At 43.7% G+C, this 27,362-nt stretch overlaps 2 protein-coding genes across 4 annotated transcripts in view; one reads left to right on the top strand and one right to left on the bottom strand.

Annotated features, from left to right (window-relative positions):
* LOC311495453 (uncharacterized protein) overlaps positions 1 to 3,074 on the top strand; it is a 17,438-nt gene extending 14,364 nt beyond the window's left edge. For all 3 annotated transcript variants that reach the window (XM_084554890.1, XM_084554891.1, XM_084554892.1), the window contains one exon: positions 1,438 to 3,074. In XM_084554890.1, the coding sequence (XP_084411016.1) occupies positions 1,438 to 1,632 (195 nt within the window). In that variant the 3' untranslated portion in view covers positions 1,633 to 3,074. The remainder of the gene's footprint in view (positions 1 to 1,437) is intronic.
* Positions 3,071 to 27,362, bottom strand: LOC311495455 (prickle-like protein 1). Its single transcript, XM_084554895.1, has 8 exons — positions 27,130 to 27,362; positions 9,804 to 10,007; positions 7,886 to 7,999; positions 6,873 to 7,010; positions 6,045 to 6,248; positions 5,674 to 5,860; positions 4,722 to 5,594; positions 3,071 to 4,595 (listed from the first exon to the last, which is right to left on the bottom strand). The coding sequence occupies exons 2-8, from the start codon at positions 9,990 to 9,992 to the stop codon at positions 3,736 to 3,738; spliced, it is 2,565 nt and encodes an 854-aa protein (XP_084411021.1). The 5' UTR covers positions 9,993 to 10,007; positions 27,130 to 27,362; the 3' UTR covers positions 3,071 to 3,735.

The raw sequence follows: 27,362 nt of genomic DNA, 5'->3' as shown, positions 1-27,362 counted from the left end.
GCAGTGAATGTAGAAATGCTCCTGTGATCACGATACAGATTGATAGATAGAGGATAGCCCAGACTCACATTACATAATGTGTATCTAGGCAAGGAAGCAGCAGTTGTGGTCTGAAATTTCCCCATAACTGACAGAACCTTGGAATATCGTTGTTTAACCGGTTAACCTCACATTCTGTTCAAGCACGGACACTGATTTAAGTTGACAGGCAGCATTTTTCTTTTCAACGATACCGGAGCTCATGGCTTGTGTTCTACTGCATTAAATAGACAGTTAATAGTAAATTAGATGCTATCGGCTAACTTTTGCTCCACAACTAAGACCTAAACAGCCCACATTCCTAAAATGGCAATCCGGTAGGAGCGTGACACAGATATATTGTACCTTTACGGACGCTGCAACCATTTGATTAAGTCATTACTTTGAAGAAGTAGGCCACATCTCCAGACACTTGAGCATAACTGACGCAAGTAGTGACTGTTTTTGTCTGATCAGCTTAACAGTTCCAAAAAAACAGTTACCAAAATGAACTAGATAGAGCATTTATATAATTTCAAAGAATTATTACACACATTTCTCTGTGTGAGGACATCTATATTTTAATAATTGACCCTTGCCTACAGAATAGCATCCTTTGTGCCCCAATGATTTAAGAGATGTGATCGGAGCTCAACCCAACAGGGCTCTGGTGTCCCATATCACCCCTTAACAGGCTGGTCTTGCCCTAAACCTCTCATTAGCTTCAGAGAAGAAATTTAGCCTTTTCTGTTCAGGTGATAAAGATGTTGCGGGCTTGCACCTGGGACTCTAATAAAGAGCTTAACAGCCGTTTTGGGTCGGCAGTAAAATCTGAGAGGGATGTGAGAGCTTGTTGCAATGTGGTGTGAAAGAATGCCAAAGCACCGCTGACATACTCTGACACCTCACGTCCCTTTTGTAATGGGTGGACATGCACTTGAATAGGCTCACATTCACACACCTGTTTCACGCAATACACCAGTTTAGCTGAACCGGGTTCATTAAGTTCACAGTTAGGCGTCTGCACAAGAGTCAGCCTGTAGAATTTAAACAGCTGTCAGATAGAGGTTGAGATGAGGTCAGTTGAAACTTTTTCTCAGTAAACCAATGTCGATACAATATATTTTATGCATTTATTTCTTTGAAAACTTAAATTATATCAGGATTTTGTAATCTTCTAACTTTTTCCCTTCAATTTGAAGTGAAAATCATATGTGCTACACATGTAACAAAACATGTAACACAAGCTGCTGTGATTTAGATTGATTTCACTGTCGTAACTCCAAATGAGTGAAACACATTATGCAAAGTGTGAACAAGCAACAATGAGTCTATAAATTGCTGTGTTTTCTTTACACTGTATGCCTCATTGTATCATGACGGACACTGGCATCCCTGATGTGATTGTTTCATGTTCAGCATTACAGGCAGGACTGTGAGACATTTCGCACAGTGGTGAAGATGCTGGTGGACAAGGAGCCCAGTTTGGATAATCTGCTGCAAGCGCCACTTGATGATAACCTGACGGAGATCAAGAAGCGCTGCCTGGATGCCCTTAGGAACTTTGTGAACGAGCTGGACGAGGTATTAGAGCAGCCGGAGACCTCAGCATAGGCCGCATGCCACAAAACACTGATGTAACAATATGGAGTATTTACCTTACTTTTGGACCAAGTCTAAAATGATGCTGGTGGACTGAAGAATTTCACAATTCATCATCATTCATAAGTCTTTTTCGCTCTCACTTGTGAAATATACTCAAGTATTACAACCCTATCCAAATAAAAGTTGGGATGCCGTATAAGATATAAATAAAACGTAAAACGTAATACAGTGACTTACAAATAGTTGAATCCAAGTAAATCGGAAATGGTACAAAGAAATCATGATGTTGAAATGTTGAGAAATTTGATTGTTTTATCATAAATAAATCCCCAACTCATTTCAGAAATGTTGGGGCAGGGTCAGCAAAGGACTGCAACATTTTTTTAATGGTAGTAAAACACTTTTTTTACTCTAAATGTCTCACAGGTAATAACATGGCAACAGGTCAGTAACTTGAATGAGTATAAAAGCAATGACCAAGAGAAGTGGAGTCTTTCCAGAAGTAGAGATGGGGAGGTGTCCACCACCCGGTAAAAGGCTGCATGGCATAAAACCAGTATTAAATAATATTGATCTGTGTCCCTCAAATGGCACAGGACACATTTCTGTTGTGGAAATCACTGCATGTGTTCAGGGACACTTCTGAAAACTATTCAGTCAGTACACACAGTATCATCACTGCATCCATAATTGCACACTGAAACTTTATCTGTCCTGATTTTGATCTGATCAATCAAAATCTGTATATCCTTTCTATGCTATTCTGCCTGCCTGCAGCCCAGTTTAGAGTGAGAAATATTTACAGTATTTGAATGTTTAAGAACGGAAAGCAGAGTGTTGTTAAAAGTAGAGGCGTTGCAACACATGCCTCGAATTCAAAACGAGATAGTGTCCCAACTTCTTCAAAAATGGTGTTGTAAGGGATTAACTGGGAAAGACATATCAAGACTGGTTTGAATAAATAATCATAATCATTCCCTTTAAATGTCTGAAACATGTTACAGCCAAATGTTATTACATTTTGATGACACTGATTTGAGTGAAATGCCTGATCATTGAACTATCTAGGTGGTTGGTTGGTCATATTGGTCGTTGAATCCTACAGTTTAGAACACTAGAATGAAAACTGAGCAAGTCATAACAGTTTTCTCAATCTTCATTAATACATAGTGAATTTTGCTTCCACTGTCTACATATCTTGCAGCTTTGTAAATTCAGCCGACCAAATTTAAACAGGGGTTCTCAAACCAGTATTATCAATCCAACTCTATGTCGTGTTTTAGTGCTACTGCATACAAAAGAGATATTTTATAAAACTTGCATTTTTGTCTCACTGTGTTCAAATGAAGCTTCTTGTGAATATTATTATTTAGTTGAAACGCTAACATTTTGTAAATAAAAGGTGAAAAAAGAATGTCTCCACTGCATACCCGTTATATCCATCGTATATAGAATAGCTTGTGCATGGGATAAAAATCAAAACAAATCTTGACATTCAGTACATAGATATTTTTTATTACAATTATCTATCTTAGCCTTATATTCCAGTTTGTACATTTATACAGATTACAATGATTTGCTTAAAATACAATGACCCATAAATACATTGCTCAACCAAGCAATTTAATACACACAGTGCTTTTATGTTTGCGCTGCACAAGCCTGGAAGAAAACACAACTGAAGAGCTTGGGTAACAGTCAATTTGTCATTACATTTCTGACACCCTCATAAAAAATGGGTCTCTACCAATTCCCAATATTTTACTGTTAATGCCATTTTGGTACAAAGCATGTCAAGGGTACAAAAATAGCCATTTTGTTTTTTTAATTCTACAATATATACATTAACATCTGGACTGTTAAATAAACACAGTTTAGATTGTGTGTTATAAATATGCTCTGAAATACTTTACGGGCAGTATGTGATGCTACAAAAGCGTACTCCTAAGGATAATAAGAATATGGATTTGTATCCAATACAGCCACCTTAGTAAATCGAGTGCTGTGAAGCATTTAGTAGAAAGCAGACTGTTATTGTATTTTAAACAGTGAACATAAGAGGCAGAGGTGAGTGGCAGAACATTACCCAAAGTACACAACAGTATTGAAAGTCTATGAAATGATACAGTTTTTCCCTTTGTGGCCTTTTTTCTTTTTGGACTTAGTCCACTGGCCATAAGGAGGAGATGACATGCCTGCTACGGGGCTGGGCAAGTCATCTGTGTAATAGTGTCTGTGGGGCCTGGGCTGAGGAATCGGCTGACCCAGGAAAAAGCCCTCCTCCTCAGAATCAGAGGAGGAGGAGGAGCATGTGGAACACCAGTCATCGTCATCGCCATACAGCCCCAAGAACCTTCCCATTGCTGGGCCCTGTAGCCCATAGTCTGACATGGCAGCAGGATTAGGGCGACCATTGAAGGCTGGGTGCCCCTTGGGGCCGAGGCCATGTCCTCTATGGTCCACCTTGTAGCACATTTGGGCTCTCTCCTTGGGCAGAAGATTAAGAGCATTGTCAGAGCGAGACTTGCGACTGCGACGCCTTCTGTGGTGGTGGTGATGGCGACCTGAGTTAAGTTCCTGGCCCTGTTCCTCAAAGTGGTACACTCTCCGGCGAGTCCTTTCGCTCATAGGGGGCTGACGCACTGGGAGATCACTGTAATGGCCGTTGTCCACCACGTCATCAGAGAATTTGACTTGCTGGGGCCTAGACTGTGAACGCGCTCTCCTTAGGGCAGGAACATGAGGTTTGGGTATCTCTTCAAGGGGTACTTCCTCTTCTTCTGGAACGTTCTCTTCCACTTCTTCCTGCTCAGATGCAAGACTCTTAAGGGAATTCGCACTTCTGTGTAACATAGAAGAGTTGAGGGTTCCCATGTTACTGGTTTTCTCACAGTCTTCTGTTTCTAGTTCATGGAAACCTTGCAAGGAAAATACCAATGATCGATCTTTACTATCACCATCTACTGAGGCCCCTGTAGAGAAGAGAGAAAAATCATTAAGTGCTTGCACATAAATTTTACTTCATATCAAAAACCAACCATTCTCAAGGCATTAGTGTTTATTTCTTAGATATGATGTATCCTGTGGCATCTACTGACCAGTAATATTGGAGAGAGCGAGTGAGTCCATGGAGTCTCGGACATTCTGATCTGGCTTTTTGAATTCATCTGTGATGCACTCCAGAGAGTCAGTGTACCATTGTGGCTCCTCTCCCTGGAAACCGCCTCCAGCCCCATGATCCAACTCCAACTCCTGGAGTTTTCTGCTGCTTGCTGGGCCTGGATGGCTACCATAGGCAGAGTCCCCTAACCCATCCTGTGACTGCGCCCAGTACATATCAGCCTGGTATTTCTTACTGGCCAGACTCCCTCTTTCTCCTCCACCACAATTCCCAGTTTTTGAGGACTCCTGTTTTGACTTGGTATCCTTTTCAGCAACCCAGAAATCTGTGGGTCTACAGTCATTGGCTTGCTGGAACACCCCATGCTCCCCAAACTTTAACAGCAGCTGAGTCATGTAGTCCTCATGCTCAGCCCACTCCTCCTCCTCCTGATCCTCTGGTGCCTCAGTCTCCTCTCCACGCCCCCTCCAGAAATGCTCATCTGATAGGTTCATGTGGGTAAGCTTGTTGGTCAGGGTGTCATCAGCATTTCCACTTAAGCCAGGAAACTTATAGTTGACAGAAGGTGAGAAGAGGAGCGACTGTCGGCATTGGTCAGCAGAGCGGCTACTCTTTCCCATGCGTACACTACGCCGTGATTCACGTGAGCGTGCTGACTGGAAGGCGGAGTCAGAGGAGTCAGAGGCATGCACATCTTCCCCGAGACTGCAGGCCTTGGAGCAGTAAATACGACCCTTGTGCGGCAGGAAGGGGCAACCTAGTAAAGAGCTCTTACACTGGGCACAACTGAAGCAGGTCTCAGTGGCATGCCAGTGGAGCCCGTCATAGGTCATCTGAGCATGATCAACACCTGGAAGAAGAGAAATGTTGATGATTAGCAAGTGCACAATATTTCTCTATTTTAATGAAATAGAAATTCATCGTCTTACCAATATGCTCTCCACAGGCTTCACAGTACTCTGCATAGAGAGACTCAAAGCAGCCACAACAGTGTGGCCTGCCATCCTTCATGATGTAACGCTGACCCCCCAGAATGGTCTCACATTCAAAACAGGAGAAGTGCTTCATGTGCCAGTGGCGCCCCTCTGCCTCTGTGCACTCATCAGCAAAGATGATCTGTGGACAAAGTTGTACAATGTATGAGACCAAACTGCAGTCTTCATATTCCTTTTGGATTTAGTCAAGCCAGTGGAGACAAATGTTATTGCTATTCTAGAGGAATTTTGAAAGGCAATAAACTAAGACCATTTTTTCCTTTGCTACAATGTTTTCTCTAAGTATTTCAGTCTTGTGGTTTTACCTCATCGCAAGCAGAGCAGCGTGGTTTGAGTAGCTCAGCGTGGTGCCGTCCACAGTGGATCTTTCCATCATGGTAGAAGTAGATCAAATCCACCAGCAGTTCACTGCATGTGGAGCAAGCAAAGCATGCCGGGTGCCAGCACAGTCCTTGGCTTGCCCTTGAGGCAAATACTGCCATTTCCCCACCGTTCATGTTTTCACCACACTGCAATATACAAAATATGCGGACGTGACTGACCATAGAAACTACAACATCATATGGATTCCAAGTATTTTTACTCTGTTGTCATGGGAGTACATATGTATTTCACATGTGTGTGTGTGTGTCAGCCCCATCAAGTTATCCTAACAATAAGATGTTTTTCTTTCTTGCTTGTCTTCTTTCCAACCATTACATTGCATTAGATAGGCTCTTCAAAAGGACAAAACAATCTTAAAGCATTATGTGCGTCTTGTGGGGAGCTACATCAGTGGGACTATGTTTTGACAAGGTTTATGCACACCCTCTGGCTGCTCAACGACCATTGTAAATACAAAGTGAAATACTGTACTGAATCACTCCAGCAGACAAAGACAGTTTAGTTTGTGGCTACCAATTGTACTGTCTTATTTAGTGATCTTTTAAATGCCATGTCTACACTGAGATCTCAGTTTCAGCTTTTGCTTAAAACTAGATGCAGATTAGCCAAATACATGGCAGCACATCATTATTCAGTCCTATTGTTGAAAAATACTTTGTATTTCAAAGGATTATTGATGTCAAAGCAGCTTCATACCCCTTCTAGTTGTGTCCATATTGTAAGTGGTACATGCGAGACAAGGTACTTACGTGTTCACAAATGCTGTTCAGAAGATTGCGGGGCAGGGGTTTTAATGTGCCCCTTCCCAGTGCTTCCTTCTTCCTCTGCATGCTGAACATATGTAGCTCCTTCTTCTCCTCCTCACTGAGGGACTGGCAGTAGCGAACCTGGAAAAGGAGGTGATGAGATCTGGATAAGTTATGGATTACAGGTAACCTAGAAGCCAATCCGACTTCAACTGCCCACAGAATTCTTGTGGTGGAAAGTTGGTCTGGAGTTGCTCTGTTGGGAACTGATTCATCCTGCAATGAAGATTATCCCATTGCAAGGCAGTCAGCCACTAATAAAAGTTATAAACTAGGTAAGTATGAGAGAGGGCATGGTGCATACCAGAGCATGCTGAACAAAAGCAACTCTTGACCCCAGTTTACCCCCCTCCCCCCACGTACATATCTCAGCCCCAACCCTGATGGAGAACCTCATTTTACAACAGGCCTTTTTGATGTTTCGCAAAGCCTTAACAAGAGGGAAAGCAGACGTTTACACAAACAAGGCCAGTGTTTAGAGTGAAATCAAGAGGATGGGCAACAAAGGAAGAGAGACGGCCAAGTCGGACTGTGGTGCCACTGCGGTGGTGGCATCACATAAAGCCTCTTTCAACCAGCGTCCCTCTCTCCCGCTGAGCAGCCCTCGTAAAAACCACTGCTATGACAGGAATCCTGCTGGTGGGGGCTCCCAGCAAACATCATAAAATCATCAAGTCAAAAGTCACTTTGTGCCCACACTACATCTCTACAAGACTGTGGAACAAAAATCCCCCAGTGTGATGTCAACGTGAATGCCAAGGGCTCACATTAGCACGATGGCATGGACATGGAAAGGCCTTAACTCTGTGGGATTAGTGGGCAGCAACTGATACAACTACTCAATACAATAAAATGGAGAGTAGAACATTCCTGCAGCTGTGGCGATAAGGAGAGGACTTTCTAAGAGGAATTCGATGATACTTGCATTTATACACATGCACCCAAAGTATTCTCACCTCATTATCATGTGGTGGCAGTTGATAGAGGAGCTGCTTGATTCTGAACTTCTCTCCCGGGCTGTTCACGTAGGGGATCTTATCCTCAGGCAAACAGGAAAAATATAACTGCACCTGGTGAAATAATAGCATGGAGATATTAGGTAGGTTTAGGTGGCACTCCTGAAAACATATAAAAAAATCTAAATATATCCCACACAAAATAGTTTTGTTGAACTGAATGGTTCAAGGATTATGCACATAAGACAACTGAAACCCATTCCAACTTATGCAGTACATTTTCAGTAATTTGTGGACTGGTTCCCCAAACGGTTTCTTTTAAAAACAATTTTTTATCCATTAAATGTAAAAAAGCAGTGTACTAATGTTAGTGTCTTGGACAGAAAAGTCCAATAACACAAATTCTTTTCCAAGGAACCAACACATTAATTTGTCATGAGACACATTCTGGGACTGCTCTGTGCAAAATATATGGAAGACTGACTTTGTGGAATCAGTGTGAGTTTGCCTGAGTTTTTCTTAAACCCCAAAGCAGCTTTATTTCAAAAGGATGGCACAAAGCAGCGCTGCTCTTTGATGGCGACACTGCAGGAATAATTTTCTTCATAAATCTGTACTCAACCAGCCAAAACAGGTCAACAGGTCAAATTAATTTAATGGCTGTATCTTCCAGTCATATGCTTGTCTCTATAGGGACAGGACAAAGCAAGCTGTCACAGTGGCACCCTGACCCTTGGGGCTGACCATTGAAAACTAAACTTTATGAGGGAGGGGCTATTACACTCGGTCAGATAAAGAGGTGGGATGTGCTTGTCTTGTGTGTCGGGGGACTTCCTGCAGCTTTGGCTGTTTAGAGAGGGGGTAACAGCAATTTACCCTGACAATCAAGCCAACGTCTCCCCCACCATAAATTATGCACATCTTCATGCTGCTATTACCCCTCATCCAGCTCCTTAGGGGCTGACCAACAGTCAGCTATCACCCAGGACCTATTTGTTTCTACACTGTAATGATGACCCATAATACACGGTCCATTTAGGAAAACGGCTGCAGTAAAGGCATTACAATTGACCTGTGCATTTTGCAAAACAAAAGGCCGAGCATGTTTAGGCTTTTGGGGTTCTCTGTGGCCGCAAACCCATCTCTCTCTGCCCATCACCCGCTCATTGCTTCCATGTGTGTTTAACAAGGGAAGCGGGATGGAGAGTGATCGGGAGCAGGAGAGAAATGCGGCGAGACAAGAGAAGAGAGGAAAAAAAAAAATGCAGCAGATTTGGGAAAAGTGCCACATCACACTGGCTGCCCCGCGGACACAACTAACAGCCCTGCCCGTGTTTGTGGAGGAGACGGCTTGTTAAAAGACGTCTCGATTCCTGGTCCCGCCGGCAGCGACGGGCTCGAACCCACCGAGTCCCCCTCCTAACAGATCTCTGATAATCACAAGCAGACCTTGCCACACCGCAGTTTGTAAATAAAAGTACACACATCCTGCCTGTAAGTGGCCGCCTGGTAGAGCCCGACAAGTCGGCCTCAAACAAGAAGACCAAGGTAGTTTTATGAAATATGTTGTCTGTCCCATAGGTGCCATTTTCTTCCGTGTTATTCAGTAATGTGCTGAATAGCGTTTATCTGGGCCAAGCAAATGGGCTATGAGGGAGTTAAAATCAGGTCAGGGCTGTTTTTATTCACTGTCAGGAGAATACACCATTATTCACTGTGGTGATGTGGGGAAGAAATGATTTTTGAACCAAAAAATAGATACCACAGTTAAAGAGAACAATGTCATGATGTAACTCTTCCATGTGGTGCGAGAAGGCCATATCCAAACCGAGCAGGATGGTTTAAGCGCAGCTCAGAATAACATCATAAATTTCATGCAGCACCTAGAATAGTAGGCCACAAGCAACAGTCTGCTTACCTGTTCAGGTCTAAGGCCAGGTGGTACCCAGGCGTACTCCTCCAAGGCACAGCCCGAGTCATCATCTGAGGTGGAGCTGCGTTGGAAGCCAGAGGTTAGCTTGCTGACTTTCTGCTCCATCATAAAGTCTCGCTGGCGTGCCCCGCCCTGGAATCCGGCCACTGGCCCTGGTGCGCTCGCCAGGCTCATCACACTCTCTTTTTACTAGACAGACAAAGCAACAGGATGGAAGGATGGGGGGGGGAGGAGGGAAAGAGAAATTGCATCAGTCTCTGCATAACGCTATCCTCGCTCCATGTAATCTGGCTGTCTCATGCCAGTGCTATTCCACTAAATGTTAACCACCAGTTGAATCACACCATCGCTTACTCTTTCATGCTGCCCGCAGCCCCCCCTACTCCCCCCAAAAGCCCGTTGTGGCATCTGAGCAAGCTTTTCTTGGTTCGCTTCTGGTGATGAGTCTACTACATAAAGACACTCATAAAGAGAACTATACCCTTTCACTGCTATTGTGGTCGCAGTTAAACATGTGCCCTCCTCATGTGGCTCACGAGACCATTAGGAAATTCCCCAAGCTTCACAAGGTGACGTCTGATCTCATTATAGTGACAATAAACAAGCAGTTAGCTATTCATAAATACACACAGTTATTTCAAAGTTGCTTGTATGCAGGCCTACCCATGGGGAATATATTTTAAGGTACTCATATTTCTTTCCTGTGAAGTTATTTAGTTTGCTCTCAACACAAAAGCAAGAGCAGCATCAGAGGCTGGCTGCTAAATCTCCACGTTTCATGTTGTTTGTGGAGTTTAGGTCGGCATGAGTCATCACTTTACCCTGCTGAGGTGCTACGTCATTCCATGTCCCGAGAGGGGCCACCACATGGGATCTGACGCTGGCTTGATCAGTTGAGCCTGAGAGGTCTGTATAAACACAGGCCTGGCCTTAAGACAGAGCCACCATATGGGGAATGTCCACAAGCCTGCTCTCTCCCTTCATCTCTCCTTTTCCTTTGGACTGTTTGTTTTCCAACCTGCTGCAGCGAGTGTCTGATCAGTCTTTCATCTTTTTAAGATGGACAAAGCAATGCCAGACAGGTGAAGTAGCTGGACAGGGAGGGATGGATGGAGGGTGGCATGGACGGATGGGGTTGACTGAAACTGACAGCGCAACAAGAGCCAGGGAGATCAAAGACTGTAACCATGCTGACCTACGTATGTGTGTGGTGGCCACAGTCACTGATGCATCACTACATCACTGTAGTGCTGCAGTGACCCAACAGACACACAATCTCTATTGCGAAGCGTAACCTTTAAGCGATAATCCTCCCACAGTTTTCCTCTCACACACTGGTGCAAACTGGTGTCAATGAAGTAAATGTAAAATTTAAAACATAGTTTAATGGAACAAGGATAGAAGAATTCTCAAAGTGTTTAAGTAGTATCTGTATAATGTCACGTACAAATAGCATGTTGACGTCTAAGTTTGCTAATACTGACGAGGCGAGAAGTATCCAATGGTTTACTGAAATAAGCAAGAGTGCAGGTTACTTGTACTGAATGAGACTTTTCATTTTAAGAGACAAAGTGTGCTATTTATTTCAAATGTGTTTTGCTTTAACTGAAATTTGGAACTCAAATGATGCACTTTGGCAAAGTAGAGAGACAACTTTCTCTTCCAAATCCTAAACTTTCATTAACTATAATTAATTGTCATTCAACACCATCAATCCGTCTTTCTATTCATCTCTGCCTCTCCAGCTACTTTACTTTTCTGGTATTGCTTTGTCCGTCACTTCCTAAAGCCTCTCCTAAAAGCCCATTAATTAATTTCTTGAGCTGCTGTAACCTTTTTTTGGGGTCGGACCAAGAAAACATGGAGATGATGAATGTGTGTCCAGTTGTGGTCATTTCTCACAGGCCAAAGGCTCTAGCTGAGATCAAATGGGAGCCCGGCCAGCATCCAGCAGCCTGGCCCCTTACACCGCCTCCCCCCGAGCCTCCACCCCCTATGGCCGGCAAGGGCACAGAGGGCCAAAGAGAGACAGCTGAGAAAACCAGACACACTCGAGTGCGGCCTTTGAACACAGACGTGACAGTGAAGGGGCCGGAAAATCTGCGCTCTCTCTCCAAGAATGATATATGTGCCTCTGGGAGTGTGCTGGTCCTATACTTGATGAGGGAATGCACACATGGGTGCAGGCATGCAGACACAAGCCGCTATAGGCTAAGATGGTCAACACACACATATTATCAACACCCTGTCAGAGTCAGCTGTATGGCTCATGTACGCTGCATGTCTTTTAGTGACCACTTGGAGATAGTGGCACGCCTGACAATCCTGTGGATGATTAACTGCTCCACTAGACAGGCCGGTACAGGCAGCTACTGGCTATTCATATCGACTCATCTTCCTCAAGGACAAGTCAGCCACTGTGGCGTCGCCACTACCAATGACTGGCATGCCCACTCAGGCTCGCCCAGTATCAGGGTTAAGTGTGATGGATAGTGGTGGTGGCTTGTAATTGCATTGTACCACAAAGTGTCAGGTCAGCCGAATTGGCTTATGACACGTCCCATTAAAATGCCTCTGATGTCCTCAACAATGGTTCCTTTGTGAAAGAATCCACTGAAGGCTTGTCCCATCAAGAGTCTGTTTATCTCTCCTTAAGTCTTTTTTGTCCTGAAGATGTGGTGTGTTATCTCCTCATACGTGACAGTTAAAGCCCTCAAACTCAGATAACCTGTCTTCAGATGAGGGAGCGGGGCGAGAAATCAGACACTCTCTTGTTCTACTCGCATCTATTGACTTGCAAATGAGACCAAAATAACCTGCAAAAATGTGGCCTTGTTTGAGAGCAGCTTGGGTTTCACGTGGGAGATGGCTAACTATAGGCAGGTTCAGTCAGGAGCCAAGAGACTCCGGCTTCGCTGCCTCGCATTTTATCAGGCACAGAATCAGTCATGCGCCACATTTGTTAGAAAGATGTTTGCTTTCACATGTTGGCCAAGTATCTGCGAGGATGTCTCACACAGCCAAACCTGACTCACAGGAATGTAAGGCTTGAACTTAAGCCAGACCCTCAAAAGGAGCACTGGTTGTGCACGGCTCTGCGTTAGGCGAAGCCCCTTTCTCATACAACCACATCTGCTCCCATGCTAATTTTTCCTTTAGATGTCATGCAGTTCATTTCCTCTGACTTTGCCAATGACGATTCCTTAACATTCTGGATGACAGAAGCCCTGAGCCAACTAACTTACCCATCCTTATTCCCACTTTCCAACTTACTGACTCATCACTTGGATTTTTAAAGTGTTTCTCCTAACAAGGGGTCTATGGTTTGTAAAATTAGTTTTTAAACTCCCCCCTTTCTCACCCCAGTCCCCCTGCCTTGCCCTCCTCCCACACTAGCCAGACCCCTGCAGTCCTGAATGTTTAACAGCCCCTCACTCTTTTGTAAAGGTGCTTGTTAACATGGCTTTGGGAGCTGCAGGCCTGCATATCTGACTGATCTGCCCACAGAGGGCTGGAGGGCGGTGGGGGTGCCGTCAGACTCAGGCTGAAATGGGGTGGCCGACATGTATGAAAATGTTAATGTCTTGTTCCACAATGGGGAGGAAATCTAAGTCAAGCCAGGTGAAAGGGGGAAGCTCAAACACATCCACGCTTTGAAAGGTTTTCATTCAATGCAGATTCTTAAAAACATCCCACAAGATATTTCCAATGAATGAAGAGGCTTGTGTGCCATAAGAAAAAGTGCACAATGAAGCTTATATTCCAACGAGCTTAATATAACAGGAGCACAATGAATGAATGAGTGGGAGGAAACATTCATGCAAAGAACAAAATAACCACTTATTTGTGTTGACCCTTCAGAAAGTACAGTCCGACTCGCCATCATGTATTAACTACAGTGAAAGATATTTATCATTTTGTGGGATACAAGGGGCTCAAGGGACCTCATGCTGCGACGGACCAATAAATACAGCTGACAGTGACACTTTTAAATAACATTCAAATACACTTAAACCAGAGTCCCCCGAAGTCCAGACACTGGAACCTTGCATTAGCAACCCCTGAATGAGCGCACAGAGAAAATAAGCAGCTTCTGGTCTGAATTACTGTCTATATTCCTCTAGGAAGTGGATGATGGACATGCACACAACCCAACACAGCGCTCTCTGTCAGTTTGGACCGGCCAACATGTTTAACTTGGCTTCTGCTGGCTCAGCGATGCAGGATAGGCTCTAGTTGGAGAGAAAAACAAGAATTTCTGTTCAAAGTCCCTGCTTACATGAGCCTGAACTCAGACAGATCAGTTTATTTTTTGTGTCAGACAAAATCGAAAAATATGCAGCAGTTTACCGCTCACTCTGCTCTCGTGTCAACCTTTGGCACTTAATATGTTGTAAAGAAAATACCATCTGACTGCACGCCAGATCAGATTTGTTAGACAATTAAATCCTCATGTGAACCATAAGACTACCACAAGACTAGTGTATAAGTAAATCACTGTAAAAGGTTATGTGATAAAATCAACTAAGCATCTTAAGAACTGACAAAGAAGGTTTTCCTTCGTTGTATTTCATAGATTTGAATCCAGTCATCTTGAAAATGACAAGATGGAAATGCTGCTGGCAAAAGAATTAGATAGGAGCTAGATTTATGCAGCGTTGAAGGCTGAAGTTTGGTCAGCTTATGGAGGCCTCCTTTCGTGGCCGGGGGGAGTGTTTTTCCAAGACCAAATGGATGGGAGTGACATCCCCACAGAGGTCCACACTAGTGAGACCACCTGCATCTGCTGACCAGACTGAACTAAGACTCAGCACACACTGCTGTCACACGGGCAGACATTGAACGCATTTACATCCCAGTGATTTCAGTTCGCAGCACAGACTCAAATTAACTCTTTGAACGCTGACAAGCAACTGAATGCAGAAGATGAGACATTGCTCAGAGCTCCACTACTTGTGCTGTTTCTGTGGTTAATGATTAAACCATGCTCACATTATTTCATCTTCTAATTTTACAAATCTGCCTCAGACTCCCAGGAGCTGCAGTGCTAACAACTTTAAGTGTTTTTTCTCTTTCAGTCTCACAACAACAAAAGAAGATTCCTCCAAGAAATCAGCTTTCACCTTCAGTCTTACCTCGGCGTAGGCCAACTCTCCTGGAAGTGAGCAGGAAAAACGATCTTATCGCGGCTATATCCAGTCCTAGATTCTTCTCCAGCCTCTGTGCTCCATATCTACGCAAGATCCTCTGAGCTCTAAATCCAGGGCAGTCAGCCGTCTCTACCGGAGCTGTCAGCACGGGAAGAGCCCATATCAAAGCTACAACTGTAAAAAGTCAGCGAGCTGTCTGCGTACATGGGAGAGAGTGTTTGAGGGAGGTGTGTGAGTGTGTACATGAAGGAGCCCAACCAGATGGTCATCCCGCCCTTGTCTCTCTCACACACCATTTCTCCTCCTTCTCCCAACCCTCTTAACCCCAGCCCGGCCCCTTAACCTCGGAGCAGCCAGTCACGGCGGTGTTCAGCAGAGCAAGGCGTCTCTCCTTCGCTGACCCTCCCCTCGTACTTCAAACACATGCTCCCAAATGAGAACCACCGGTAGAGCTCTCAGGAACTGCGCTTTTAACTAGCACATCAGTGATGGCAGAGCTCGTTTTACCACACTAACCGCCCCCACATCCACAACAGCTTTCACATGACATTCTTCTTTCTCCTTCCCTATCAACGGCTCAAAGATGTGGGGAAGGCGGTGAACGTCGCAGCCAGGCTTCGGTTCATCTGGTGGTCTGTCTTCCTTTTCTTTCGCGCTAAAACATCACTAAGTTGCAGAGAGGCGTTCGCTAACTGAAGCTTTATGATTAGAGAGCTGATAGATCAAGTGAACAAAAGATGCTTTATGTATCCCGCAAGGAAAATTGCCTGCTAAGCTCCACGACAGCTCGGATCGGCCGCACAAATAACTTTTCCCTCTGACTGAACATGGTGTCAGCACGTTTACACGAGAACAGGCCTCTAACATGTGACAAAGCCGGTATTATCGGCTTAACTTTGTCTGAGCCGGAGTTAAAAATATCCAATATTGTTCCGCTCAACTTTGTTAAATCCTTCAAAAATACATACATGTAACAGAATCTTGACTTACATCAGAGATTTATAATATAGTATTTAATAGTTATAAAATCATATATGAAGAGTGACTGTGTTCAAACAATGAGATGCACAATCATAATATTTAGAAGCTAATGAAAGAAACCTCAGTTGCCTTCAACCCTTCTTTTTTTTTGCCTTTTGCATAAATTAGAACAGGAACTTCAATTCAGAGAGGGTCGACCTCTGCCTCTCCTTCACCTCTGCAGGAATGTCAGAACGCGATTCCCTTCCTGTTGCCTCAGAAAACAAAAGTGACCAGTTCGGGTCAAATTCTGGACAGTTGCGCCTTCTTTTGCGTCCTTCTGCGCTCGTTTGGTTGCAATGTCAAAGTGTTACTTTCACCACCGACAGGACAGGTTTACAGTTGACATAACTGTGAACTAGAGGTTCCTCCTTTTCAGCGGGGCTTTTGCTGCAAAGTGTTAACATACTTTAAGACTGTAAAACAAAGCAGTTGAACATTTTACTAGGTAGCAAGGAATCCATTAAACAGCTAGAATTGCTTTCTTTATAAACATTTTAGCAGCTGTTTTAATTCTGTGGATGTGACGTCAGGAGCTAATTCTCTGAACTGGGTTTTTTAGTAGCCGATTAAGTTAACAGGGTTTAGTCGGTAGTGTTATGCGGCATGTGACATAGTTTTAAATTATAGACCAGAAAGAATTGTTCATTTAAAATGGCAATTCTGTCCACAAGTTTGCTGTAAAGTCTACACTCTCCTTTATTGAGATCCCAGATCCCAGAGGCATGACTGACAGCATTTGACTGAGTGGCGCTTCTTTTTCCATGCTCTACACACCCGCATGTATCTCACATTCACACCATCATGTGCTGAATTATCACAGCGTGGGTGTTGAGGGGTGACTGTCATTTAAATACCTGTAGCATACACATGTAGACAATCATTTAAGAAAATAGGTGAAATTTGACCTGAAACTAGAAAAAGCTGACAGAGGAAACTGATGAAAATCGGTGCAAGTACGGCTGTGTTTGGGTGTGTGGACAAAGCCATTGTAGCAGCCAAGGCCAGGGAGGAGAGGTGCCTTTTCACAGCAAACTTCAGGCCTTTGTGCAGGTCCAAAAGGCTCAGCACCCTGCCCCATTAGCAAGTCTTTGAGGGGACAGGCAACACAATGTCCCCCCACAATGGCAGGATTCATGAAATTCAAAGGTGGTCAACTAATCTGGAGAAAATTTGCAAGGAAATAAAATTGTCAATATGAGAACAGAATAGTTTTCTAATTCCTTAACACGAAGAAATCAATCGGTTTATTTAATGCATAATTTTAAGTTTTTTCCCCTTTCTGACAGTATACATGTCGAAGTGATTCTCATTAAAGTTCAAGAGCCTACCACATACGGAAGTTTAAATGTCTGGACTTTGACAGTGAACTAAGGTGTAAGCATCTATTTAGAGGCAACTGGATTATGTTTAGTCACTCACGGGAACCTGCATCAGAATAACAACTCCCCAAATATCCCTCTGTGATCATACCACTCTAAAGTTAGAAGTAGCTAGCAGCACAGTTCAAGGTTCACCTCAGATAGTTGAATAATATAAAGTTGGACAAGTCATGCATCCCTGACCCTTGACCCTGGAGAGCACCAGATGACCCATAAATCTATGGCCCCGGGGGCTTTACGGCCCATTCCCCTGTCATAGCCACAACGACCTGAACAGCATCTCACACCTGGTCTGCACCTTCTCACCGCTGTAAAAGAAGAAGAGGAAAATAAAAATACGCCCTCTGCTAGCGGCGAGGTAGTCCGTGACCAGCATGCCCTGACAATGACAGGACAGGGGTGATCGTCATCAGAACCAACGCCCAACGATAAAGCCGCATTCTTCTCTGGTCCGAACACGTCCTCAGAGAAGGGGACCCATAAAACCAAGCATCTAGAGTCAAAGCTGAACTCTTCAGCATCTCACAGTAAGCATGTAATACAAGGCAATCTGTTTAAATGAGTCAAGGTTTGGTCTCAAGACATGTCATAAATTGCGGTACCTAAGGGGGCAAAGGGAAGGTCAGTCTCTGACTTACAGTCATTGGTGACCATTGTTGAGAACAGCTCTCACTGGTGTGTGAGCTACCTTATAAAAAGTAGGCATTCTCAAGGTTTAAATGACTTGCCAACGGGTATTAGCAGGACACAGGCCCAACAAAAGCTTCAGTTATAAAGGCCAATAAAAGCCTATCACCCTACTGTAACAACAATCCTTTTTACGCCTTGAAAGAGGGAGGAAAAGGTCAACTGGTGGAGCAGCCAGCGCACTGATATTGACTTAGCTAGATTGGCGCTGACAAACTCAGGTCAGACTGTGGGCTTGTTAGCCCTATAACCCTCACATAACCCCTTTTTTTTTACTGTTTCACTCTGACACATTGGAGGCAGCTGAGGGCACAGCTTAGAGCTAAGCTTAGTTTCTGACAAGAGACATTTGTAAAAATTAAAGCAAAATATCTACTCACTTGACACTTGACCTTAAACATCCTGTGTGTTGAAGAGGAGAAATCGAAATGAGGAACAGAAAGAGTTTGGGGTTTTATTGGACTTAATTGGTAATGAGTTGTGGTTACATGTGAACTTTTACACTTTGGATGAAAATTTAAAATGATAACTCACCAAATGGGAACGCAGAAGGTCACACTGCTTATATAATAAGGCTATAATCAAACTGCTGTTGTTTCAAAACCAATGATGTTATACTTGTTAACTAGACGATGTAAGTTCGTCTAGTTGTGGTTTTATGTATCAGCAGGACTACATGTCTACCTATTTATTTCTGCTTGCTGTAACTCTATTCTATTGTGTCACATATGATGTGATACAACATGAACCTCCAGCACATGACGTGCCACATCCTTGAGCTAAAGCCCGGTGTCAGGAAACAGGTTGTTTCTTCACTTTATTGTGCGTACGCTACTGTCTAACTGCATGGCCAAACATTGCAGAGACGTATGATCGGCACGGGTCATATTTCACCCTCGATTTGACACCCTCTCACCTAGTTGTAAAAGCCGGACCTCATTGGGAACAATGGGAAGTGGAGCGACAGAGCTCCTGGGGCTGTTAAAGAGAGGAAGCCCCTTTATTTGAGGATGCTATAACTCAACAAAAGCCTGTGGCTGTCTGCACACAGAGCAGGCCGGGGGTGAATGGGGCTGCTCTTACACTACACACTTGTGCTAACAATAGCAGTGGATCAGCAAAGGGCAAAGCCTGCCATGTGTGGTCTCTGTGGGCAAACTGGATGAGTGTAGATATAAAATTACAAAGCAGCCCCATTAACACCTCGAATCACCGTGTTCAACCAACGAGCCTCGGTTTTATCATCAGTTTAAAGCTTTAATATTATCCTTGAGTGCTGTCGGTCTTTCCATACCACGTGAGAAGGTTTGTTCGCTCCTGTTGAAACAGCACCCCGTCAAAGACCAGGTTCAACACTCATAACCTCTTGAGACGCGACTGGATTTTTAGTTTATGACCTCATACTTGCAGAGAGTGCAATTCACACACAAGTTAAACTTCACACCTCACACATCTGGGATTTTTTTTCTCCACTTTCCTCGAAGTTCAACAGTATATCCTTCATATGGCAACACAGCTATTTCCTGTGTCTTTCCAGCCCCCCGGGCTCAAACGGACACATGAACGAGGCCGCCATAACAGGCAATGCTTGGGCGTGAGCGCTCCTGGCTGGTCGTTGCAGAAGCAGACGACGCAGTTTAGAAAAAGAAAAAGGTTGACAATTCCCACACGTGGAAGCATTTTCCTGAGCCGCATGGCTTCAAAAGGCAAACCGTGGAATCCGACAATACTCCGAAACAGTTAAGAGCTGCTCAGTCAGGATCCCACTAATGATTAACATTCCTGAAGAAACGCTCTGTTACAGTCTTTTTAGAGCGTTCTAATTAAACACATGCTCCAGTGCCACAGCACAGAGGGAACTCTGACAACTGCGAGCGGGGATGCTTCTTTCCAACTCTGCTTAATTGGACACAATTTAAGTCATTAAGGTGGTAATAAAACAGCAGAAAGAGCAGACGAGAGGCCCAGTGATCTGTCCTGTAAGGCTCCCTGTGGCTCTGATGTTGTTGACCCTTTCACCCCCTCATGTGACTCACATTAAATTATACAGAAAAATGTCCAGCTGGACGTTCAGTCCAGTCTGAGGAGAGACATATTAAGTCATCTGTTAGACACGTCAAATGTATTTGCATGTCTGAGGAGGACAAAGCAGCTGTGCATGTTTGGAGATCTTATATACTGACAGGCAACTTTAGATATGGATATGTCTTGTCACAGTTTTGCACGTTAAAAAATAAATAATGTTCATTTGTAAGAACATATGCAACAGATTGTGGGGGTTAAAGAGAACAGATCATGAAATCAACAACTTCTGTTTCATGTTATTCTCTCCTCCACCTGTATAATCCCGCTATAATCCAGTGTCTAACAGAAAAATGCATACAATTGTGAAATAATGCTAGTGTCCACATCTTTTTTTCCATCCAAGACAATAATAAATATTAAGGCAGACCCATCCAACAACTTTATGTCAATGATCTAACTTAGCTAAGTACTCCAATCTTTTATTTTGATCTAATAGCAGGTTTAGATCTATTGTATCGATGAGATGGCCACTGTGTCAGATTAGGAGATTATAGATGGTCTGAAATGGTATGTATGGTACTGGCTTGCTTGTGTTTAGTAAGGCCTAAAAGAAAATGTGAGACAGCATGGGTCGTCTGTTCTCTGGCTTCTTTATCTTTAGTGTCTCAATTGTTACAGCTGCATGTGCTCTGCATTCCTATTGGTCAGTTGTCTCTGATATGCGCCTCTTTTTTTGTCAGTACACTGTCCCAGATGTGGAATGAGTTGTCGATTAGCACAATTAAAGAACTCCGTTGTTGTGCACGACACCCATTTTCAATACAGACACTTTCTTTCTAAAATCATGTAGTCTAAACCCACCATTAGGTAGCATGAGAAGACTTAAGTGAATGCAAAATTCTGTATATATAACTGTCTATATAATGTCAAACCCTAATGCTTGCCTCGTGCGAACTTTGAGACAAGCTGGAGTACAAAAGCTCTCTTGTAGATAGTTGAGCCAGGATGTGTGCATGTTGTACTGTATATATAGTGAGGTCCTCAGTCGGTTTATCAGCTATACAGAGCAGACACTAGTGGCTGGGATGTCTGTGTCTTTGTGTGTGTGTGTTGGCACAACGCATGTGAGAAATGGAAAAAGGGACACAACCGGCTGCCTTATCACCCTCCAAATTACGGACACCGGTCCTCCAGGGCCTTGCCTATTCTTAGAAGCCTGGCATGTAATATGTCAGTTTCTGTCAGCATTGGTGTGTTATTTTTGGAGCCGCTAATACTGAGGTCACTAATGACACCGAACCATTTTCAGCCCTGGAGCACGTGACAGAGTGGGGCGTCCGCTGCGTTTGATTTTCAGAAATAATAATCCTTCCCTTGAAATCTGAGCCGCCTCTTTAAGATCATAAAATCCGAAATGTGCGTCTGCCCACCGACTGGACACATGCACAGATGCGCACATCTGCTGAGCCACCGCTCTTGTTTTCTTTGGGAGCCCAGCCCCTAACAGGAAGACAGTGTGCGAGCATAGCAAACAAAAGCCCGGCTCTTTGAACTGGCCTCTCACTAGGAGATGCCGTCAGGCTGTTGTGGCCAAACGAACTGTTTTCTGTGTCTGCTCGGTGAGCTCACCGTGGGCCTCAGACTGCCGCTCAGCAAGACATGTCCTCAGCTGGCCCTGGTCAGTATTAACCCATCTGTATGTAATCCAGCAACACCTACTCACACTGTAATACTACATTTCCTCTGTGTGGACAGATTATAGGCGATTACGAGGTAGCAAATACTAAACACAGGTTAAATCCAGTGACTGCAAATTTGAAAGAGCTGTCAGTTCAAGTATGGGGAAATCAGACTATTACAAATATAAAATAAGAAATCAAAATCAGTGTTTCTGAATTTATTTTCATTATAGGATTATTTGTGCCCAGGGCTTAACAATTTACTTCTATTTGTTTACACATGAATCAGTTTAAATTAGTTTTTGAATTATGGATCTGTGTTTAGGCAAGATCATTGTACCCAAGAGCACAAACTAAAATACACTGGAAGATGCACAGATGTGATTTATGGAACTATAAAGAATCATTTGTCATGCAGAGACACTAATATTAATGTCCTCTTGCCTTTCACATCGTAAATATTTGATGTTAACTGCTTGCTTTTTTATTTATTCACTTTAAATAAAGTTGATTCAAGGGCGAAATGACTATGCTGGTATATATAGTTAGGTATTTTAAGGTTATTTTAGCTTTTTATCAAAACATAATGAATTTATAGTCATGTAATGAACATCTCAGCTCTAATTTCAGAGAATTCGGAATTACACACTACTATATTTTCAGGCTCTTATGAAAACTTCACTAAGTTCTGGTAAACATCTAAAATAACAAAAATTGTGTCAATGTCCCGTGTCCTACATATATGGACTGATCTGTATCCGATTGTATTTCCTCCTTGGATATATTATTGCTGTGCCACTTGTGCTTGTGTTAGGCCCAAACTCAGTATATTTTAAACACAAGGAGTCAAAGTACACATACTAGTGCTCACGGCCTTGTAGTAGGTCCAGACTTTATTATGAGCTACTGACAGAATCTAAATGGGTCTAATGCTTCACTCTGAATATAAAGCAAGTGCATATCTGAAGGAAAACTATTAAGGAATTAACTCACAAGAAAAAACTCCTTCGAAAAACACAGAAGAGAGGAACACCTATTTAAAATGTCCCCCACCTCATTAGCCGGAAGGAGATAATGTGTTGATTTATTGCTTCGTGTTCCTGGTAATCTTCTTATGATTTATTTCAGGAAATACTTTGAATGACTAATTGTAATCAAATTCAGCACTGCGGCCAAACCGAGCGCACGCGTTTTTTTTGTCCAGACCTGATTAATGACACGGTAAATGAGGGATATTCTTGCAGACACCCAGCCACTGTCCCCAGTCTGTAACTGTAACCTTTCTGAAAAATCTCAGGAAATACCTTTGTTGTCAGTCCAAAAAAAAAATCCCTCACCCTGCGGGGTCCGCTTATAAACTCTGCTGACCTTTTCCATATCATCCGCGCTCACCGACTCCACCCATGTGACAATGCCAACAGGAGGAACAAGAGCCACAGGAAGGGGTGCGGGGGGAGGAGTGTGTTTTGCATATTTCCAGCCAGGGGTCCGGAAAGCCTTAACTGAATCCCCTGTTGTGTGCGGGGGAAATGAGCCGGGCTTTTTAATGACTATCTCAGCGTAATATGTTTTCTTTTGCTTCTAGCCCCGTGATGCTGCGATTGCTTGGATGGATCCCCACAGAAGAAGGCGACAGAGGGAAAACAAACCCTCCTGCAGGCCTCCCGCTCCGTGTCAGGGTGGGTCAGATGAACTTTCCAAAATCTCCATCACTAAACTTGCTGACATTCGGTATCTTTACATCTGTTATTCCCCTTTATCAAAGACAGGCATGCTGATAATAACCAGCTTTGCAGCGCCGTGGTTATTACGCAGTATACATCCCAGAGCTGAGCATCATGCCTATACATGGCGGTGATAATGAAGCATGTGTGTCGAGTATGACTTTCATCATCGCGGTGGTCTGATGGTTTGTCCCACAATTATACTGTGTGGTTACCAGAGATGTGCTGGGGCATTAAACTCCAGTATGCGAGCCAAACCCGTTTTCCTCTAACATCATCCTTCAGCTCCTAATAAACAGAGTTGTGCCTGGAAGCGCTAAATCACTAACTACCTTTAATCACTTAAGAATAATGCTTAGCATGTGGATCCAATGTGTGCCACCGCTTCAGGCAGATCCCACTGACTCTCATACATGATGCCGTTTGAAAGTGGAGGGAACTTTACTGCACTGCAAGCACAAAGCTATAAACTCTGCTGCAGCATCCACAATGGCTGCCTCCGCACTGTAACAGTGCCCTAAATTTGACCATCCAAGCCACCGTCCATTCGGCCAGGCCCAGTGACCACAGATTCAGGGACCACCGGCGTTTAAACAAGTCATATTTCACCCGATCTCCTGCCAACCTACCACAAATAGTTTACAGTCAATGGACTCTGCTCTCTGGAGTTTGTCTGTGGCAACTCGACTCCACGCCACATCTCCCCGTCCAGAGCCATGAAAGACTGGCCTCCTCTGACAGCTCCTCACAACACACGGCCCTGTCCCGCTCTGCTTTTAGCCCTGCTGCGGTGAGCTGGACCACGTCTGTGGATAAAAGGCTGCCAGAGTGTTTGGCTTGCAGGCGATTTACACGGACGCAAGGGTGATTCATTCTGGCTCTGCACAAACAGGCCTCTGTGTACATTTCGCCGGTACTGGGCTTTTAAATCAACAGTGGGAAACGTATACACACGGGCACTGGGACTTACATTCTGCTCATTCACACTCAGCTGGGTGTCTGCCACACGCGCATATACACTCTCTGACACCTACCAACACTCGCTCACACACACACATAGGTGAACACTTTGTCTCTGTCCATCTCAGACAAACACACACACCGAGACATGCCCCACTGTTTATGTCTGCAACTGTTTTCATTTGTGTGATTTGTTTCCACCTCCACCGCTCTCACTGCGCACTGCTGATGTTACAAAGTGGGCATCTTTCGTCGAAAACTGCATCATTAGGTGCGCCTGTGTAACACAGACCTTTCTTTCAGCGTTTAACAATGCACTCGGTACTAAAATAAGCCATCAACATAATCCACCTTCATTAAACCAGTACATGCAAACATCACGTTGGCTGAGCGGAATCAGAACGTTTTCCACGGCTGTGTCCAAACAACGCGAAGGCCAGCTATTTTATTTATTTCCTTCTTGCGTTCACACACACACACACACAAAGCAATCACACAACAACACACTTTAAAAGTTGTTAGGATTCTCTCGCTTCGGGGATGAGACGTGAACGAGCACCCTGTGACATGTGGAGCCGCTCCAAATCCCTCCACTTGTAAATCATTTAGTCTATAAATAAGCTAAAACTCTGACAGAATTCTCTCCTGCAGCGGATTATTAAGAGTATACACTCAGCTCACATAGGCCCCCACACATGTTTCTCATACTGGATCATCTAAACGTTAATACCTCCAGCTGTGAAGTACGAAACGTAGATCTTAGTGTACATGTAAGTACGTGTAAATCGTTCATTTGGCTATGAGGAAATTGTATTTGATGTCTAATTCTTGCTTGGGTGTATGTCTTATTTAACACCGGGCTGTACTGACAATAGCTGGCTATCTTTGTTTTACTGTAAAACAAAGATTTAGGTTTAAGTAAAGTTGGATTTGTCTGTATGAAGTATTGTGATTCCAAAGCAATGAAGCTGCCAACATGCAGTCCCACCACTAGGTGACACCACCTCCTTGGTTCTGCTTTCTGTCCTCCCTGTATCCACACAGAGCCACTCAAACTACATATTTGTGTCATCTTAACTGTTCAATATCCCCAAAAAAACAGGGAAGGAAAAGAAAAAGAAAGTGCTCATTTTTTAAACGTCTGGCGTTTGGTGAAAATGTAGCTATATTTGTTTCAGAAGCTATTTCCAGTTTGTTTTTTTTTACTTTGAAGTGGCAGAGTTGACACTGTGCAGAACCTGCAGTTCATCTTCCTCCTTTATACTGTCAGCTGGTTTTAGTGTATAGTAATAAGAATTATTTAAACGCGTTTCCACTTGAATTGCACTGCAACACCTTAAATCAATTCTAAAACAAAATATGTCCAAATATTATGCCATATCCTGCATCTGCTGTCCTTTCACCTATAGCTACCAGGCTTTGGGCTGAACTGTCCTGGGATCGGCAGGGCTCTGTTTTCATCAGCTGTGGTCATAGTGACAGATTTCAGGCCAGTTTGACTCTGCTCTCTTGCGCTCGCACTGAGCCAAGTGCAGCTCTGTCATTCAGCTCCAAAGAAGGCATGCACAGGATTTAATGGCTTCTGGTGATATTTAGTGTGCTCCAATGAGAGCAAAATATTATTTCAGACAGCCCTGGTTAAATATAACAGTAACTGCTCTCCTGTGCCTTGTATGTTTGGCACTTTCTAACACAGCTGAGGGTGGAAATGTTTGAAACTTGAGGGCGTGTCGTTGTTCTCCAAAGGAAACTCTTTATGGCATGTTTTGCTCTGTGAGAGGTCCATATGGAGTGATGAATTCACTCTAGCAGTTTCTAGTGTTTTTCTGTTTTTATTCAAGGAGCTGAAGCTGTGATGAAAATGGAGGCCTACATCTTTCAGTTTTGAAACCAACAAGGGAATTTCAGAGCAAACAATGTGATTATCACTGACTCATAAAGATTTAAAAAGAAGTTATTCTAATGAGAAATAGATTCCCAGCTATATTCACTTTTAGTAGTGTTTTTTTGTGTTTGTTTGTTTGCAGCCGGTCCACTTTTCAGGTCTTTCTCACCTTATCCATCATGATTAGAACTGGAGAAAGTAAGAGTAACCTCTAATACAGTATGTGGCCACGTTCACCCTCACTCAACAGCACTCTCGCTATACGGGGCCTGCAGTGGTGGACAGGCAGCGGTCACGGAGCGTCGACCAGTTGTCACCAAAGTGACAGGCGACAGCTGAGTCCATACATCTGGAGGCCCCAGGGACTCCACACTTCCACACGTCCGACGTCTCTGACCAAGTTTTTATTTATTTTTTTCAAAGACACTGTGTGTGCGGTTACTTTGGCTGGACGCGCAATGAAAATGAAACGTGTCTCTTTGGAGATGTTAATGCGTAAAAGCGCATAGTGGCGTTGTCGAAATGAAAACAGATATGCTGACTTTTTTGGCATTCAGAATATTTTACCTCTACAGTACATCGTTGAAAGTGCTGATTATATTTTGAAGTCACAACTGGAATAAAAAATACGCACTTTTTTTGTTGCTCCTTTTTTGGCACTGCATCTTTTCAAACAGTTCCGCGTAAAACTTGAAAAATATGATGCCCATAAAATCCCACAAACTGAGTTATGGGATAATGATGAAACGGTTTTAAAACAACGAAGACAGCCGAGTAAGAAACTCTAAATGACACTCACCTTGCGAAAGTGTTCAGTCGCAGCAAACCGAGTATCCAGAACCAATATTCCCGAAGCGAGAAAAGCCTCTCACGCTGCGTCTCATTGGCATAAGATGCAAAGTCCAGAGAGGGTGCACCGCTGCGCCGAGGAGCTGAAGCAAGAGCTGCACAAAGCGATAAGCTTAGACCCCAGGTCCTGGCCGCATTGGAAAGAGAGAGCCGAGAGAGCCTGGTCTGACTTCACCCGCTGTC

This window comes from Chelon labrosus (assembly GCF_963514085.1).
Source record: "Chelon labrosus genome assembly, chromosome: 11".
In the NCBI taxonomy this organism is placed as follows: Eukaryota; Metazoa; Chordata; class Actinopteri; order Mugiliformes; family Mugilidae; genus Chelon; species Chelon labrosus.
The sequence above is the reverse complement of the archived record's forward strand: the minus strand, read 5'-3'. Positions and strand labels throughout refer to the sequence as shown.

Coding starts and splice junctions, on each gene's coding strand:
- LOC311495455 (XM_084554895.1), bottom strand. CDS start 9,992: ATGAGCCTGGCGAGCGCACCAGGGCCAGTGGCCGGATTCCAGGGCGGG. Junction 5,595..5,673: donor AGCCTGTGGAGAGCATATTG/GTAAGACGATGA, acceptor CTCTTCTTCCAG/GTGTTGATCATGCTCAGATG. Junction 4,596..4,721: donor CGCTCTCTCCAATATTACTG/GTCAGTAGATGC, acceptor TCTTCTCTACAG/GGGCCTCAGTAGATGGTGAT.